Below are 19,652 nucleotides of genomic sequence, written 5' to 3'. Positions count from 1 at the left end.
CATACAGGTCTGGTCTGAACTGGCTGAACAGGAAGCTAATGTATGCATATATACATTATTATATACAGTATCACAATCTCACTGTACTATTATCATTACAACTTCTGCAGTAGGCTGACTTCACAACTAATGTGTTTCATAAGGGTGTTACAAGAGACAACTACTAAATCTTCAAACCGAGCAATGAGACCCAAGTATTTTTCAGGTGAAAACCCCTTGTCTATAAAGCACTTCAAGTTTTAAAGTTTTCTTATTCTGATATAAATTCTAGCAAAATACCCCAAGCTACTTTAAGTCTTTATATTTACAATATGAATTAAGAAATCAATGTAGAAGATGGCTTCTGGTTACTAAATCCCTCTGCACAGATGGCACCAAGTTATTATCACACAGAAATGTGGTACCACAAACTCAAGCACGTGACAGTAAAATGATGGAACGGCAAGGTCATTTTTATTCTTTGAGGCATTTTCACTACTACCTTTATTCTTAACCCTCAGTCCCAACTTACCATCAATATTGAGCATCATCTTCCACATGGCAGGCCGAACAGACTGATGGAATCCAAACCAGACCTCCCTACCTCCACCCAAGGGGTGATCATACCCTTCTGGAGCTGAGAAAAAGGAGCGGCCCACAGGCGTATACCTAGTGAAAAAGATGACTGCATGTTTATGCTATTGTTTTCCAAATATAAAATATTGCTTTCCAAATAAGAACTCTATAATCAAGATTATAACACACAGCATTATTGTTTTTTGGAATTTTGCGCACCAGGAATCTGTGCCTAGAATCGGGTTTAAACAATACACTCTGAATGCTTCTGTTCCCATTGCAGTGTTCCCATGCAGTTCCCATTTTAAATTTAGACAAAACATTTACCAGTTTTAGCAATGCACAACCACTTTCAGTTTTTACTACAAATCAAGGACTAAGTTAATTTACCCTTTCTGATCTTCCACTTCAAGAAAGTATAATCTCCATCACAGCAGATTCTGTACAACAGCATCGTATATACTGGACTGACCCTCAAAGATAATTTTGCATGTTTTACTAGGGAACATCTGAATACCATCTACACCGAGAGGTGGAATGGCTATGGTGGAAACAAAGAACTAGAGAAACTCAAGTTTCTCTCTGAGGTAGAAAACAGCCGTTCACAAACCTCCACACCTCCTCACATTTGTAATGGACAGACATCGGTACAGCAGTTAACATCTTTCATGTTTCCTTAGGATCCAGGGTAGCTAAGGAACACCGGTTTCCATAAAACCAAAAGTTGTTTGGTTTGTTTTTTTTTTTTTTAAAGAGTCAGTTACACCCAACAAAAAACACCAGTGCAAAGCCATCCTACTGCCTAACCCAGCAATCAAACTTGAAAAGTAACTTTCATTGACCAAATAAAGCAAAATTAATTTGGCCTTCTCTAATGTTTCAGGGTTCTGAGATAAATAATAACAGACTTTGTTAGGACAGGTATCTACTCTCAACTGTGTATTTAAAACGTGAGAAGCATGCATCACTGATGGGTATATCAATGAATTAAAAAGACTCGTGCTTTTAGACAGTCACCGCCATCAAGTGCACGATACACGGCTCAACTTGAGCAGAAAACATGAAAGCAGTGCTACAGCATACTGTAATCTCTCAGTATTATTTCAATTAAGGCCTATTATACATGTCTGCTGTTTCTTGATCTTTTCAAACAAATACATCACCTGCTCTGAGTTTAAATGTCTACAGAAATACACACTTCTATATAATTAGCTCCAATCTCCCCAGTTCAGCTAACCAGCTGTGCTGCATAAGGGGAACGATCATTTTTTCTTTTCACCTGGGAAGACACAGGGATGAAGGTCTCCCAATGGGGATACTTCAGGTAAAGACAGACTGCAGGAAGACAGTGAACCTACTTCATGGAGGGTAGGTGTCGTAGCACCACATCGACAGCATGAACAGGGTTAGTGCTGATAGGTTTGTCTAGTTCCAGAGGCTCAGGCAAGGTTCTTCCTGTCAAAACTTCATGCAGCAAGTGCCAGCTCACCCGAGAAACAAACTTTATTGACACTTTGAAGGGACGATCTTTTCCACCTTCTCCTGGTAATGTCACATCCAAATCCACCTGGGTGGGGGAGGAGGAAAAAATAAAAAAAGTAGCTGTTTAATCTCAAGTCTGGTAGCCTTGAGTTTTCACTCCTTCCCATAACTGGGCCAGAGACTCAAAAACTCAGATATTTAGGACACAGCACATTTGATAAAAGTACATTATCAAATGCACAAAACAGAGAACTGGGTCCTCACCAAGTAGAAGAGGATCATGTAACTCTTGTCATCTTGAATCAGAAAACTCTTCATTCCAGAGAAACTGTGGTTTGATTTTTTAATAGTACTTCATTATAAGATAATGTATTACAGTCTGTAGAACTGAGTATTTAATAGATTTTGCTGTAGAAAGAGGCTACTAAATTCTAGGGGAGGTTCTGAATGCAACTATTACACACACATTTATGTACATTGGAATTTGCAGAAAATACATTAGAAGGATTCCACTTCAATACAGACCCTGTAAGGTACTTCCAGTTTTTCTGAACTCAGCAATATTAGAAGTTGGGCTTGTTTCTTTTTCTTTCCCAAGAAGCTGTTACAAACATCATTTTTTTCCCAGTTATCTTACCCCAGTAGTGGCCACAGGAAGCGGATTGGCTGTATAGAGGCTTCTTTTCCCATCATAAACTGGTCTACGGTCCCCAAATATTGTCACTTTAAAATGCTGCACCATTGAGTCCACCACCTCCCTAGAAAAGTTGATATTTACATTGAAGATGTTTTCAAAGAAGTATCAGACTGGAACTGGCTCCCACACACCCTGTGTTTTGCTGAAGCAGTTTCAACAAACGTATTAGTCAAGTGAATTATAGAACACCCACTGATATTCCAAAAAGGTGCTTCACATACTTCAACTAAAATAACAGATAAACACTAAAGAATAAAATCAGAATCAACGCAAATGCTCAAATACTGGAAAATATTGTTACTGAAATAATATCAGAAAGTCCCAGAAATGACCAAGGTCTTTGTATAACCTTTATTATACAAAGCAAGGACACACTTACCTTGGAAGAAACCCACAAGCCAGTATTACGAAAAACTAGTACAAACTCACAAGCGAAAGCTATGCTAGCTCATGGAAGCAGTAGTTAATTGTACTGTCTACCTAGTAACCTTCATCTGCTCTTCAATTAACAAGAGTTTGGAATTCTGCCTAAATTGTATATGAAAATGAGGTACCCTAACAAAAAAGTCTTAGCTTTAAGTCCTTAATAATCTGAGTTTTTACAATAAAATCAAGTAAAAGCCTGATGGAATTTGCACACAATTATAGATTATCCTAACTTTATTATGAGTTGATAGCAATAAAGAAAATAGTAACCTGATACAAGCACTGAAATTACACTTTAAAAACCACCATAAAATTTTAATCTTATATAAAAGAAGGCTTCTTGATACAAGCAGGAGATATATCAGGTCCAAAGAGACTTTTGCAATACCTCTAACTGAAACATGCCTTCAGGATTTGAATTCTTTGGGGATTCTTTGTGTTTCAGTGGCACAACAACTGTATCTTATTTGATACAACATAACTCCCTTATTCTAGAGAAATTAAACACTTTACTTAAGCATATGCAAACTAGCATTCTTGCACAGCAGCAGCTTACTAGTATACCATTTCCTGACCAGGCAACATTAACCTACAGCACCTCAGGAAGACGATAAATACTGACTTCCTCTTCAAGCAAAATGAGTAGCAGTACTTTCACCTCTCAGCTGGGACTTGGGGAAAGGGAAGAGAAATTCTCCATTTCACAGTTCTTTATGTTACTAAACTCTCAGAATCCGAATTCTCTCACTGGCTAAAAGCACATCAATATACTTAAGCAACTTCAAAACATCTACTTAGTACCCAACTGTGCTCCTGCACAAGTCCATCTTATCTGAAAACCCCATTCTGCAGTGGTACACTGCTCCCTCTAACACTATGCACAGGGATAAGCGTCCAAAAAACCCTATTTCCTGAAGTGCCAGCTTATTGTCACATAACCTGTGACAAAAGCAGAGGGATAAAAGTTAGCAATGAAGAGTAGGAGCAGGAGGGAGCAAGCAAGAGGCTCTGTAAAACAAAACAGTTCTCAGCTGTAGCTCTGCTACTGATCTCACACCTACAGCCCGCTTCAAAGCACAGCGTTATTTACCATCCGCCTTCCAGTTCACAACACAGCAGAAACCCTATAAGGGAAAGTGAAAAGGAAACAGAAGACAGTCTAGATTTTAAAGCCTCCCTACAGCTAAAGGCTAATAAAGGTGCAGGTGAATTTAAAAAAAACTTAGCAACTATTCAGGAACTAAAAACCCTATTTATTCCAAATGCAAGCATGCAGACAGGATGTTAGTCAGAAACTATTTCAGAATAGCTGAGTCTATGCAAATCCAGTGACTTCTTAGAAATAACTGTCACAGCATGCAGGAGAAAGGGAAAAATATATTTCTAAGGAAAATTCTTCAAAGCGGGTATTTCAGTATACTGATTTCAACTTAGGCTAATGAAAGCCATTCTTCTCTGCGTAATCCACAGCACACTATCCAAAGTCATTTATTCAGCAGATACTATATTCTTTTATTGGGCTCATTTATACAAGCTCTTGCAGTTTTTAACTAACATCTGCCACATTTTTACACCCATGAAAGCTGGTAAAGCAGTAGTAATTTTAAATAACCAATTTCACGGTTCCTTACTTTGAAAAAACCAATATGCATGCAAGATTCACCCTCAGCTTTCAGATTCTAAACTACAGCTTATATTAGGATTCATAATTTACAACCTGTATTTGCTGTCAAACTTGAAAACAAATATGGTCTCTGATTTGAAAATATATTACTATTAAAGCAACTCGTTAGGTTTGCTGCCTGTGTTCAATTAGTCTTCTCAGTTTACCTTGACAAAAACCAGACAACTGCTTCTACCAGTTGGTAACACAAAGAAGGAAAAGCAAGACAGTGCCTTTACCGGTAGAATAGAGTTGACAAGCTTCTGGGCAAAGTTACACATGCATCTGAACTACACCTATACCACAACTGAATTTATGAATGAGAAACCTCCAAAAGCATTTAAAGTTAACTCCAGTCTACAAAAAGCACTTCTGGGAAACAACCAGCCCTCACACAACCTAACAAAGGTCAGAAGCAACACTTAGATACTCAATCTGAGACTCGCAAAGGTATGCAAAGTTCTATCAGCTGCAAATACACTCTTCAGCAAATCATTATTTAGGTAAGCAAAAATATTGACAATTTCACAAAGTTACTTTAGAAACTCAAACCAAATACTTTTGCCTCTCTCCACATGAACTGAAAGCTTCAGAAGACACAGCATTTCTCTAAGGCACAACCAACTGAAACAAGCTGTGACAAACATCGATTTTGGCTTTGGAAGCAGGCTTGAAATTACCCTACCAACAGGACCACGAAAGGGATTTTTTTTTTTCTTTTAAATTTTAAATAAAATTTAGTTGCTATTTTAAAGCAACTTATTTCAAATGCACTATTTTCAAACATCTGTAGTTTCTCCCACTGTTATGGAAACAACTAACTACACAGAATCACAGATTGCAATTGCTGGAGCAACCAGAGCTCTTACAGCTTTGTCTCCCTTAGTCTATTTTAATCAAGCACTGCCATACAACAGACAAAAAAAGCATTTTTAGTCAACAGATTTTAAGTAAAATGACATTTATCTTCATTACAAGATCACAGTAGAAAAGAATCAGACATATAGAACAGTAGGTCAGTTTAGAGCAGTTTATATTCTCCTTGTATCCCTACGAGCACGGCTTCACAAGCATTCTTCATTTAACAATATGGTAGTAAACTAACCTTTCTAACAGTAAGATTATATTAAATATTAATTCATACAGAACTATTGCATCCCAATTTTAGCAATTTATTAGTTTCCTTTTAACTAATACTTAACATAGGTATTTACATAGCCTTCAGAACTGCAGTATGCAACTAGCAGGGGAAAACATCACCAGCCAGAATCAGGCCCTAGCAATATGTTATTGTTAAAACGTAAAAAAACAGAGTTGCAGATGAAAGGGGAAGAAATTGCTTTTCAGCCACCCTGAACTTTAACTGATGAAACAGATTTCACAAGAGACTAACAAGTCAGTCCTCCTAAAAAAATTATTCAATGCAGAGAAGAAATACAGGAAATACGAAATGCTGTAATCTTTAAAAAGCAAAAATTATTGTAGCTCTAATGTCAGGTTTTCAATTAACTACTCTTTCTGAGGAGGCTTTGCTGGCTCCCAAAATTCCAGAGGTTTAGGACAAAGTACACAAAGACCATATATAAAAAGCTGTACCGGCAATCTGTTAAAGCTGAAGAATCCAGCACTCAGTATGTACAGTTTGTTGGATCACCAAATGAACAGGGATAACAGAATATGAAAATATTCTCTCCATTTAACCAGCAATCTAGAAATAAAGTAGCCTAGCAAGGGATTTAACTGACCCTAATACATAGCAGACATGAAAATAAGATGAGATACAATGTCCTATACAAAATGCTGTAACAAGAGAGAAAGGACACAGGTGGAGCTCAGACCAAATCTGACCATTTCAAATACACTAAGCTGATTGCATGAAGTATCTATTAACAAGGGGAAAACTAGTTTGTTTGCAGTGCTTTCATACCACTACTCCTAATGGAAGCTTTCCAGCTGAAGGCTGTCTCCTCCTGTACCTACAGCGATGGCTTTTAGTCACTAGCTTCTGATCACAGTACCCAAGTGAATTAGGTTGGGGAACCTTTCAGATAAACCAATGCCGCAATGTATCTCAGTATCAACTGAGGATAAAAACACCCATAGGAGCAGATTCCTGCTAACTCAAATGATTCAACAGCCAGTATTGCAACCAAAAAGGTAACTGCCTACAGCTATACCACATTTATGCTGCCCTGAAGAACAGGGGTTGCTGCCAAACAGCTCTCAAAGTACTATGACCACTAATGGCTGGCCCACTTCATAGCATCTGGACACAACCAAACTGAAGAGAACCTGGAAAAGGCTTTATACCCATCTCACGGATGTTTAAGAGAACTTGCACACAGGTCTCCATAGCACAATGCTCAGATTTTAAGCTACATAGAGACTATATTTACTTCAGTAGGTCCCGCTGTTGCTTAAAAATTGCACTATCAGTATAACGTATGAGACAAATTTCACCTTCTTACCTGTTCACTCTCCGAGGACACTTATCTGGTTTGATATCCACCTCATAGAGGTAGACATCAATCTTTGGGATTTCAACTTGGAAGCAGTTGGCCAGCAGTTTAATGGGTTTGCCCATGGTGCCATAGCCAGGACGTCTGGGCACCATGAGTAGGGGCTGTGCCCCGACGGGTCCTGCGAAAGGAAAAAATATCACAGATTAGAAGACAAGCACAGCAGACAAGCTGTGTCACAAAGGTACTACTGGCTTATGTTTCAGCAGTTTAAAAACACATAAGGCTCCTTGCATTTGCAGGTATGCATACTTGTCTCCCATTGAGACTTACTAATGCACTCCCCTTTTCCAGTCTTAGGCAATTACCCAAACCAACTCGTAGGACAACCAGGCAGTACCAGAGCCAGCAGACTACAAGAAGGGAAAATTAGCTGTATCAAACAGCACACATCAAACAGCATGATAGCCTATTAAGTCCCAAACGAACAGTTGCCCATTTTTCCTCCATGAGCCTCCACCCACATCTAGACTATTTTCTTACTGATGAGTTCCAGCTTCTGTGATTAGCATGAATAAAATCAGGAGATTTCCTAAACAAACAAACAAACAAAGTGTGCTTTTCCTTGTAACACTTTACTATTGTGGAAAGCCTGTCTGCCATTAAAACACAAAGAGTTTTACAAGTCTTTTCTGAACACCCTAGTAATAACAAAGTCGCCGGAGAATACAAAAATATGGAAGCACTTCTGAACTGATGTACGTTGTTTGCGATAAACTCATAATTTCATTGCCATTATTAGCTTAGTCTTGGAAGACAGATTATTCTTGACCTTTGCTGGCTGAAAATGGATGAAGAGTAAAACCATTACCTCCTGCCTAACGGCACCGATAATCTGAGTCTTTCCTATTCTGGCCCATCGGCTTTAAGACACAGGATTGTAAAACTCTCAATTACTTATACATTAGAGAAGAATACCCATAGCTGCTCAGAGAAACCATCAAAATCTGCAATAAGAGATGGGTATTTTGAAAGTCAGCTAAAAATGCCTGTCTAGTAATATATGTTACATTCTCATCTGGTTATCTATTTAATTCACTTTGCATCATTTAGATGAGAACCCTCAGCTCAAGATCTGGGTTACTCATGCCTTACAAAACCAAACACAGTAGGAAACACAGTCCACTTTCAAGAATTTCTACTGGTATTTCCACTTAAAAATACCTCTTTCCAGTCAAGAAACAACAAAGAAACCAACATGCTTTGTAGCCCAAGTTTTAAAAATTACTCATCGTACAAATGTCATGATTTACAGAGCATTCGATTAAGTTAGTTAAAAGTTCTCCCCTCTACTCCTACTCAGTGACACAGATAGCAATTCCAGCCCACTCATTTTCATAGAAGAGTTAAAATGTCAAGTGCTGGTAAAAATGTCTTATTTGCCTTTTGATTAATCTCCACCATTCCTGGAAAAAAATCGCATTATCTTGAAGGAAACCCTGTACTGAGAATAGGTGAACATCAAAGCTAAGTTCCACTGTAACATTTGTCTGGCTTTACCCAGAAACCTACCAATAAATTCTGAGTGAGCTTGGCTTCAAGCCATAAGATAAAACAAAAACATAAAACAAGAAGCATCATTTAAAACACCCTCACAGACTATGCTTATGCAAAACTCGTTCCAAGCATCTGTTCTCTTCAACTTTTTCTTCGTTTTAATACTGTCACACGAATAAAAGCAGCTCGACAATTTACTCCAGATATATTTTCAGAATATAAGCATATGCAAAAAGTTACTACTAAACATTTGAGTGACATAAGTGACTCAGTAGCTTATTTTAATATTACGAAGACATCTATGCCATAGTTTATAATTAGCTCATATCTGTAGGAAATGAAATAAAGATGTTAAAATAACTGCTGAAATAAAGACAACATTTAAAAGTTTGTTATAGTCTGGTCTGCCCTGTCTCCTCCCACCCCATTTGTTAAAATCATGTAACATGTAAAAACAGTTGATAAAATCTGTAAGCACAGAACAAACAGCCAGTGTGCAGACAATCTTCATGAAGGTTAGGTGAAGAAGTTGAAGCACATGGAACAGGGAAATACAGTATGGCTGAAATCTTTGTCACCATCTCCTCTGGAAGTTGCACTAAGCTGAACTTTTTAACTGAGCACTCAGCTGCTGGAGAATGCTGGAGAAGAGACAAACCCCTTTATGGGAACGCTATCCTGTTGTTTAGCCCTTCGCTTAGATTAACAGAATCCTGGTGATCAACTGCACAGGGGCAAAAAAACTGAAACAGAGAAACGCTATTCAGTTACTAATATGAGGCAGGGTGCACTTCAAAATCCTGGGTCATAAAAGAAATGCTCTACCCAATGCCAAGTATGCAAGCAGGCCTCCAACCTCTGCTCCTTGGAAAACAGTGGTGAACAAAACAAGAAAATACCAGTTGTTAGACAAAGGCTTTCTTTAGCCTCACTTGTTCAGCTGCACACACACGGCTCCTCAGGAAAAAGCTCACCCTGGAAGAAGTTAGAACCCAGATTTTGGCAAAGAGGAATTAAGTAACCAACAAATGAATAAGAATCGCAGGTCTACACACTATTCAGGAATCATTTTAAGAAGCTCAGCTGCTTTTGCTATCATTTTGTGCGATACACATGCTCCTTGGACAAGTTAACTTGAAAACACGAGCAGGTTGTAATTCAATTCTGCTATCACTGTCCAAATACACTAGCACTCACTCAGAATATCCTGCTTTCAAAATACACTAAATTGCCAGATTGCATGTTGTGAAAGTCTGTGTCACTGGCTTCAAACCTGTGACTCAAAACCCAATAAAACATAAATAACAAGCGACGCTCTCTGAGGACAGCTACTGCTCCCGTATCACATCAATGACTCACGCAACCTCATGCCTAAGTCCTGTGTCAAGCTAATGGAAACAAACATACAAACCAAAAATACTAAAAGTAGTATTATTCTAAATAGCACAGAATGACTATGATTGTCAGACCGATTCCTTCACGTTATTTAACCACCGTGAAAACAAAGTTGTTAAAGTTTCAAAAATCTTTGCAAAAGCATTACTGCAGCACAGCCTGACTGCAGCAGATGGAGGAACGTGCAGTCTGTCAGTGCCTCCAGAAGAGGAGAACTCTGCACTATTCAGTTGCCCACAAGAGAAGTTTTAGAGGAGAAACTTCTCTGCATTTAAGAAACTATTACTACTCTGCCATCAGAGCATCAGATATGTACATGTGCCTAGTATGCCCTTAAAAATCCAAGAAAAAACATAAATCAAGTCTGTTGCGCGTGCCAGAGTAGTACTCAATTCATAAAACCAGTTAAGGAAAGTCCCCAACATTGACAGCCAACTGATTTATAACATGGAACAATGCATACACAGATAGGAACTAAAACTGACGCTTCAGACAGGTTCTTGGAAGGCTTTTATACGGCAAGGGAGTACGTTTCAAGAAGGTCTAAGGTCCACCACCAAATAACTTGGACCTTCTGAACGTATGGTTACTCATTAGAAAACATACAGGAAAAATCTGCAGAGAAAATATTTAACTATGCATTTAAATCAGCAATAACACAAGCTAGAAAATAAAATCCTCTTCAGGACCTAAAGGTATATCGATTTATAAAGTACCAATCGTAGCATTTGCTGAAGTCTTTATATGAATATCCTTCAGCAATGTCGAAAGACTTTTTTTCTCACAAGTGGATGCTCAATAAAACAAGTAGAGGCAGAAGCCCTGACAATATACCTGCAAAACAGGCAAATGCTAAACCAGGAAAGGTCACCAGCAGTGCCCAGAGCCCGTGGTTTGCTCCCTACCACCACCGCCACGTTTAGAAGAAGGTATCTTGCATCCCCGTTGCATTTCACAGGGGATTTACACCGCTGTTTTCCAGGGGCATATGGGGCCATTACTGTTCCAGCCCAAGGGGCACAGGAACGTAAGGTGGTTATCTGTGCCTGCCGTGCTCGGCTGGGTAACAGGTCACGTAACCTACGTCCCTTAACATGTAGCTCACTGATGGACAGTATTTTGAAGAGCTTTGCTGATATTTAATCCAATATTTCAATAAAACCCCAAAAAAGATGAAAAAGGAACTGTCACTTTTAGAGGGCTTAATGAGGAAACTAATATTTTAAAACATTTTTTAAAAAATTCTAAAATTGAATAAGTGTATTGTTTATGAAATACATTCTGAAGAAAAAACTCATACCAATACTACCTTTTCAAAAAGCTGAAGTTTGGAGTAACATTAAAAATACATGGACAATGAAATTAATTTCAAGTGCAATTATGTGGCACCTCCGCCAACAGAACCATTTACTCCAACAGAACTTGAAAAGAGTGGAAATTGGCAGTTGTCAGTATATTCAGATCCACAATCCGAAAATTCCCATTGAAGTCAGATCATACTCCAGGCCAATATGGAAGTCCCTCTAATGGTTTAAACGAGCTCTGAATCAGAATCTTTTCTTCTGGGGAATTATAGATGTTATAATAAAGATTAAACACAACAAAAATTGACTGTAATTTCTATGGCAATACAGCCAGCAGTATAGAACACATCTGGCGTGCATCCAAAACACAGGCTTGAGTCTACCTAGCAACCAAGCGAAGCCCTAATCGGAATAAAGCCTGAACAGAAAGAGCACAAGCACAGAAACCTGCAAATACTTTCAACAAACCATTTTATGGCAAACTGAAGCTTTTGGCACGCAAGACAGTTTTACAGCACGAAGCAAAATACTGATTTCTAGCAAGATGCTAATAGAAAATACAGATTTCCTTACACGATCCTTTCCTTACAGAAAGAGACATCAGTACCAAGCTTCCAGCAAAAAATCATCCTCTTTCCTACTGTGGCTTCAGCATGATAAAACCAAAAAAATATTAACAGATGATTACTTAAGAGTGTCATTTTTGTTTATAAGACAGTTCTAAATCTCTAATTGAATGGGTGACTGAACAGCCTTAGACACACGATGGAGGGCTTAACAGGTAAAATATTATTTAAACTCTGGCTCAGTAACACAAGGCAGATTTGTCTAACAGATCCTATCCTCAGGCTGGAGCCTGCACACGGGAGAAAGCTCTCCATGGAGGGGGAGAGGATGGAGGGATAAAAAAAGATTCCCTTTCAGAGGGCCCCTGGCCTCTGCTTGGACTCAGAGGCCCAGCCTGTGGAGCTCAAAGAAAATCCTATCACTACTGAAAAATAAGTTAATTCTAGTTAAAAAAAAAATAGATAGGGAAGACTATATTTGAATGTTGGTTTCAATAATCGAGCTCCTTATGCCAGAAATCATGAATTGCCTTATTTCTGTAGCCGCAGCCTCGCTGGGTGGCATTACATTATTTATGAGTAATGCAATCCACATTTTCTAAACATTCCTACTCTCAATTTAGGCCTTTTTTTTTTTTAAAAAAGATTTCAGATAATAAGTCATGTTAAAACTCATCAAAAGCCAACGTTTTGATGCCATGCTCAGTGACAGCCAACTGCACAAGTAAATACTAGTATGCTAACTTGTTCTACCCTAACGAAGTTACAGAAAATACAGTGAAGCATTTTGGAAGCATTTACAAGATAATAAATGCTTCTGAACCATTAAAAAAATCTAATAATAAAGAGCTTTAAGCTCAAAAAAGTAGCTTATATGCACATTGTAAAGTTAATACCTAACTACTCTAGGAGACGAGAACGTGACAACCCACACAAACACAGCTATACTTTTCCCTTGAAGGTATTTCCCCAGACCAAAATCAGGAAGGTAAACTGACACAATCTTTCTTGTTGAGTGTAGGTATACCACGTTTTGCCACAAAAAGAAACCTTTACCAACATGTACTTGCATTTATGCTAAAAAACCCACTTTGTAAGAAAATAAGCAATTCTTAATGCCCTCATTTTTGTTTTCTGGGTTTCATATTAACTGTTTTGAAAACTACAGAATTCTTCCCCCTTAAACTCACTGACTTTGAATTGCTGTTATGGAGAGAGTGAAATGTGCTGTCCGTCTACTGCTGTTTAGGTTTCACAATTAAGATGCAAGCAGCTCCCCTTTTTCCAATTTACTGCCTGAAAAATATCTAAGTGCAGAACAGTAAGATATGAGACACACGGTCATATTACTCAATTTAGGACAATGATATCAGAAAGCCCCTTGCAAAATAAAATACAGTTTTAACAGTAACTAAACAAAAGTTCTCTAAACATAATACTAAAATTTACTTTACATCCTAACAAGTTTGCACGTGAACAAAATTAAAAGCAATGAATTTGATGCATGTCATCGTTTTCAGAAAAATGCATTAGAGCACAAAGAAATGAGAAACTATGACTGAAGATCATTAAGAACAAAACCGCCTTGTAGCCAGCTATAGCCTGTTCTTTAATTAAGAGGTAAACACTTTGCATGACAGCTCGGTGATACAGTCTAGTCTAATGAGAGAGAAGAATTACTTCAGTTATCAAGGTATCCCTGATCACTTGGCAAGTCACCCTGTTTGCTGCTACTTCTCACTCCAAATTCAACACAAGTCTCAGGACTATCAGCTGAATTTTCAGACTCTCCAGTAAGACTGCACAACATCAATTGCAGGCTGACTCCCAGCTCTTCGCTGGAGGAATCGGTTGGAGCTAGATACAGTGGGAGACTGTGCTTTGAGTAGCATATTGTTTAAACGCATACTAGATGTGTCGAAAGGCCTATAAGCTGTATATTCCCGTCATTTCTTTAAATTTCTACTGGAAATTAGCTCAGGAAATATCCGACACCTTTACCACCGAGGAAGTAAAGCTATGAGGATGAAACAATTTGTAAAGTACATATTGTGAGTCAAACATCTTCCATTGCAACTCCAGAGGAAAAGTCCCCCTGTCACTCCCATCACACATGTTCTGGAATAGAATAACTTTTGAAGGCACTTATGATTCATTCCCCTTCCCTCTCTACCCCACCCACAAAAATGTAACTTTTCATGGTCCTCCCAAATCACCACTCCCAACACAGAAAGAGAAAAGCAAATTCTCAGAATCTTATCTGCCCAAAGTTTGTATAGGAAAGCGAACAGAAGATTCTAGATGTCTGTAGTGCTCCATTAAAAAACCACCATGCTAGAGTCAAGAAAACCCAACTGGACACTTAACACAAAAAGCTGTGAACTCTGAAGGAACAATTTATGAAATGTAAATGAAGACATACACGGCACACTGATTTGACTCAGTTATACCACAGAGCATCCTCGGTAGCACTATTTTAATATACCTGCCTTTTGGAAGTTTACTTAACACTCTCCTGGTGGAAGCATGATGGACGCTCGACACAGAATTCGGTCTTTTACCAAGGGCTGCTTTTACTTTGCTTCACCTTTTTACAGTGAGCATTTTATTGCTATTCCTCAGTTTACTTGATTTCACCATAACCTGCACCCCGAACAGCCAGCTCCACATCCTTCTACTTTAGACTGTTCAAATTATTTGGACTAGAAGAGGCATACTTGCTAGGTTTCACAGGCTAAGCTTATCACACAAATAGGAAGACACCTACAGCACTGCTTCACCTAAATCGTCCTGGCACACGCTTCCATCCTTTACTCCAGGTATATTCACAATCCTATCTTTGTTTCCCTGCTTTATGTCGGAGACTCTGCTCGTTCTATCCCGTATTTTCCCTTTGCACACAGAAAAGGAAGCACATCTTGACGTCCTTCTCCCTTTTACAACAGAACTTTAACCCTTATTTGCTCTGCCAAGGATGGTTTGTGTCCTCCTGCACCAATACTGGTGTCTGACGGCCAGAAGGTTCTCTGAAACACGGAACATTAGTATCACTTGTAACATTTCCCTCGTTACACAGCAGATGTGGAAAGAGACATCCATCGTGCTGAACACAGCGCGTAGTGGGCTGAGCCCATCAGGAGCACTGTCTCATGGCACGCGTTGCTGAAACCTAACGTACTACAGCCTAACAACAGGTAAACTCATACCAAAGGTTTACATGCTACTCTTGCAAATCCATTTCTTATTATGAGACAACCAGAATTATAATAGGTTATAATTAAAGGTTATTTAACACATACAGATTATGAGCATACCATCTGAATTCTACCAGATTGCTAAAATCCAGCATCTTCCCAAAATGGTTTTGACTCCACCACATACCTCGTTAAGCAAGGGCATAGCTTAGGTAGCAAGTTTTTCCAGCCAAATCCACCATTAACTTACCTCTGCATATAAGTTACAAAGGTATCTACGCATGAAGAGATGAAAACGCACATTTTGCATTGACACCTTCAGCCTCACACTCATTTTCCCCAGCTGTGGCACCTCTTGAAGTGACAGAAAGGGAACTCCAAGTAGTTTTGCCATTCCCTTTGCCACCCAGCTACATCACGAATTAAACACAGCCCAAATCTGAACCCTCTTTCTACTTTTCTGCCAGAAGATAAATTCTTTTGAAGTAGAACTTCCTTCTCCAACTCTCAAAATACACTTTAAACGCACACTTTACAAATACTAAGCGCGTACTTCCAATATAAAAGGATGAAATGACTGAAGGCAAAACCGTACAGATCCTGGCTTGGCTGCTGTGTAGCAGCACTCCCAAAGGCACACGCAAGCAGCCTTAAATTTCTGGGGTCCAGCGACTAGCTGCACAACGGCTAAATCATACGCTGCCTGGCAGAAGACGCTGAAGCGAGCGCTGACGGGAACCGTCCGTTCCGCAGGTAAAGCTGCAGTTCTCCAGGCGGGATCTCAACGACATCAGCACAGTTACGAGATTATGCAAGCTGGCCTACAGCCGCTGCCTGGGAAACACTCGTTATGAAATACAAAAAAATTAATTCTCCGCTGTCTTCGGCACAGGAAAAGGGGCAGCAGAGCAGGACACGGTGCCCGGCTCTCCCCGGTTACCGGAGCTGCACCGCAAGGGCTTCCGCGGCTCCCCCCGCCCGGCCGGCGGGGCAGAACTCCTCCCCGCCCGGTTCACCCACGAGGCGAAACCCGCACGGCCCGGACCCACCGCTCCCGCACGCAGCCCAGCCACGCTCCTGCCCTTCAGCACGCGCCGCTCCGCCGCCGCTGGGGCGGGAACCGGGGGGTGAAACGCGCGGTGCCCCCCCCCACCCCGGCCCCGGCCAAGCGGCGGCGGCGGCGCGGGGCAGGGCCGGTGCCCGTTCCCCCCACCCCGCCGCAGGGCCCGCGGCCGAGCCCCGCCAGGCCGCCCCGCCGCCGCCCGCGCTCACCTGCGCTGCCGATTTCCATTCATGGAGCTGGGCGCAGCCGCTCGGGGCTGCGGGCTCCGCCGCTGAGCCGGGCCCGGCGGCCGGCTCGGGGCTGCGCTGGGCTGCGCTGGGCTGCGCTGGGCGGCGGCCCGCCCCGCTCCGCTCCCCACAAGGCCGCGGCCCGGCGCGTCGCCTCGGCCGCCCGGAGCTCCCGTCCCCTCAGGCGGTGGCGGCGCGCGGCGACCGGAGACCCCCGGGCGGAAGTTGCGTGGCCGCCCGCAGCCCCGGCTCGCGCTGCCGCTCTGGCCCCGCCGCGCGCGCCCCAACCGCCGGAAATCCCGCCCCCGCGCGCCGGGCCGCGCGCCCTTCCGGGGGCGGTGCTTCCGGGCGCGCGCGGGAGGGAGGCGGGGCCGGAAGCGGCCGGTGCCGCGCGGCGAAGGCGGGAGCCGGCGCGGTCGCTCGGCAACGGAGCGGGGGGCGGGAAAGGCGGCGGGAGCGGCCGGGGCCGCCTCAGGGCCGGGCCGAGGAGCGCGGCCAGCCCGCCCGTCGCCGACGGCTCCCGCGGAGCGGGTCCGTGCGGGAAGACGCGGGGCTGGCCGTGCCCCAGCCCCGCAGCGGGCCCGCACCCGCGCTCCTCAGCGTTGGGGCTGAACGTGGGCGTCCTCAGGAGTCACACGTGGAAACGCGGGGTGGGCGTTTGTCCCGTTACCTCAGAGAGGAGGATTTTAAACTACAGCTACAAACCGCGACCGAACCGCAGCGTTCTCTCTCTTCCTTCCACCCTACCGAACAGGCGCCGCGGCGGTTGCAGCGTACAACGGCTTGTAGGACTTCCAGCCCAGTTCCAAATGAATTACCTTGCTGTTTGTTTAATCCTCGCTAAATCTACCAGAAGAAAACCCACGCCTCGGCCTTAGTCACGCTCAAGAATGTAGCACGCCGAGCATTGCCCTGTTCATGGGACGCAGCAACGCGCTGGACGGGAGCTGACGGCTGCTGGCACGTTCCGCACGCGCCGCCAGGAACGCTGACTTTTTTCCCTGTGCTGAAAAACCTGTTAATAGGCGTATCGTGGGTGACTGCGGTGCTGCGAGGACTGGAGGGGATCCTGCGAAACAGCACTGCGAGGACGTGGGGGGAGAGCTGCAGACTGGGCTGACGGGAGGCCTGGGAGGGCGAAGCACAAAGCGAGGCAACTGTAGGCAAGGCTAAGATATTAAACGCTGCTGCGGATAACGAGGGCGCACGTGTGAATACACAGCCTTCTTCCCGCAAGGCTTTAAAACAGCCTTCTCAGGGAGTGAGGTGTAAAGACATCTGACAAGCGTACGCTCAACTGACTAAAAAGCCTGATAAATGCGCATTATCCTTTGATATTCCCATAACAACCAAAGGATTGACATCGGGCTTCTGTTTATTTTTCCAATTTGCAGAGGAACTATGAGACTCTTAAGTAACTAGGGTTGATGAGAAGAATAAAGACTGATTCACTAGATCAGCATAAATTCAGGGCATACGTCTGCCCTTTTTTCACTTTTTGGCAGTGTTTTTAACAACGTTTAGTATCACTTTGTTATAGATTGGGTACACAAACCGTCACCAAACAAGCAGGGGGTGAAACGAGCAAAGCAACTGTGTGCACGTGGGGAAGCGATGCAGATGTACCAGGCTCGGCGCTGGGTCAGGCAGTGGCACCCTTATCTCTATTTCCTCTTCCCCCAAAAGACCGTTTTTTGGCAAGAACAGTATATTGAGACTTGTCCCAGCAGGTTTGAACCTGCTAGTCGTTACAAAAAAACGATGTCACCTTTCCTGGTGGTGAGAGAGGCACTTCCCCAGCTAAGCAACTGGGGAGGTATTGAAGAACTGGAACTTTGGGCCAGCAGAAGAGATTCACATCCAATTTGAATCTCACATTCACAGAATCTCACATCCAATTTGAGATTCACAATCCAGATTTCAGAACCATCGTTAAAAGCAACCATCCTGGAGACTGCCAGCTAAATTAGTCTTTAAAAGTGTAAATTTAGTTGTCAGGTAAGCTACACAGTAAGGATTGTAAAACCATGCAAATTAAAAGTCAAGTACTAGAATACTTCCTTAACTGAAATCCTGAGAGTGAAGGGGAAATGTGATCACCAAGATCAAGCGGATATGGTGGAGGGAGACATCTCTGCAAAATGCACATCCTTTAGAGGCACGCAAGCACTTCTGTTTCGGCAGCTTAGGACGCTGTAATCAGAACCAAGGGCCAGGGCTCAAATGCCAATCTAACATTTGAAACCGAGGAGTCGGATCTGTTTTCCAGGACTTCAGACCCAGCTGCACAAGGCACAATTTTCTGTTATACCTCTCTCACAGAAACAGTCCCCTTGAAACGGCAAAAGATTTCTATTATATAGTAGGATTTAAAGGAAAGGTGATATAACATGAAAACCAGCAGGAGGACGTGCGCAGAATCTGTACAGGTGCTCACTTCAGTATAATACATTCTGCATGCTACGGTTCAAGTAAATTAGCTAGTGAGTACGTGCATGCCATTAGCAAGCGCTTCCTTAAAACTGCTTAGCATTATTCAAAAACCCACAGTTACAGCTCGACCGCTAAATAATTCATCGTCTAAAGGTATGTCAATACACGTTTGCAAGGTAAAGCACAAGCAGATCCAAAGAATTCAGAGGACGGCAGACAACCTCCAGCGTTGGACCCTAAGACACAACCATAAGCTGTTGGCGTTGGAGAGGACTAGGACGTTTACAAGGAATTCCAAAGCTGGGAAATGTAAAACATGACGCAGTACAGGAATCCAGAGGATCAAGTTTAACCCCGATCCAAAAGGAGTCCAAAATCTGTCCTTAAAGCACCTTGGAGCCAACGGCCTTTTACAGCCCCCAAAGCACACAACGTAGCTGGAGAAGCAGCGTATTCTGACGTACACTTCTCATATCTAATAACCCAAGGAGCTCAAATGACGTCAGTTCTCAGACGGATGCCATTTAATAAAAAGTGGAATTGGCTACCATATTCCAAGAAGTTTTAAGCACATACTTGTTTGCTGAAACGTTTCATTAAATTGAAATCTGGAAAGCGAGGGGTTATTGGA

At 42.1% G+C, this 19,652-nt stretch overlaps 1 protein-coding gene across 3 annotated transcripts in view; it reads right to left on the bottom strand.

Annotated features, from left to right (window-relative positions):
- AGO3 (argonaute RISC catalytic component 3) overlaps window positions 1-16,884 on the bottom strand; it is a 43,067-nt gene extending 26,183 nt beyond the window's left edge. For all 3 annotated transcript variants that reach the window (XR_012045989.1, XR_012045990.1, XM_072885265.1), the window contains exons 1-5: window positions 16,571-16,884; window positions 7,292-7,463; window positions 2,675-2,795; window positions 1,914-2,122; window positions 512-648 (exon numbers count right to left, since the gene is read on the bottom strand). Coding sequence is in view for 1 of the 3 variants with exons in the window: in XM_072885265.1 (XP_072741366.1) it covers window positions 512-648; window positions 1,914-2,122; window positions 2,675-2,795; window positions 7,292-7,463; window positions 16,571-16,589 (658 nt within the window). In the remaining 2 variants the exon portion in view is untranslated. The remainder of the gene's footprint in view (window positions 1-511; window positions 649-1,913; window positions 2,123-2,674; window positions 2,796-7,291; window positions 7,464-16,570) is intronic.
- Between the last annotated feature and the right edge of the window lie 2,768 nt (window positions 16,885-19,652).

Source organism: Ciconia boyciana, chromosome 21 (assembly GCF_034638445.1).
Source record: "Ciconia boyciana chromosome 21, ASM3463844v1, whole genome shotgun sequence".
NCBI classification, from domain to species: Eukaryota; Metazoa; Chordata; class Aves; order Ciconiiformes; family Ciconiidae; genus Ciconia; species Ciconia boyciana.
The sequence above is the reverse complement of the archived record's forward strand: the minus strand, read 5'-3'. Positions and strand labels throughout refer to the sequence as shown.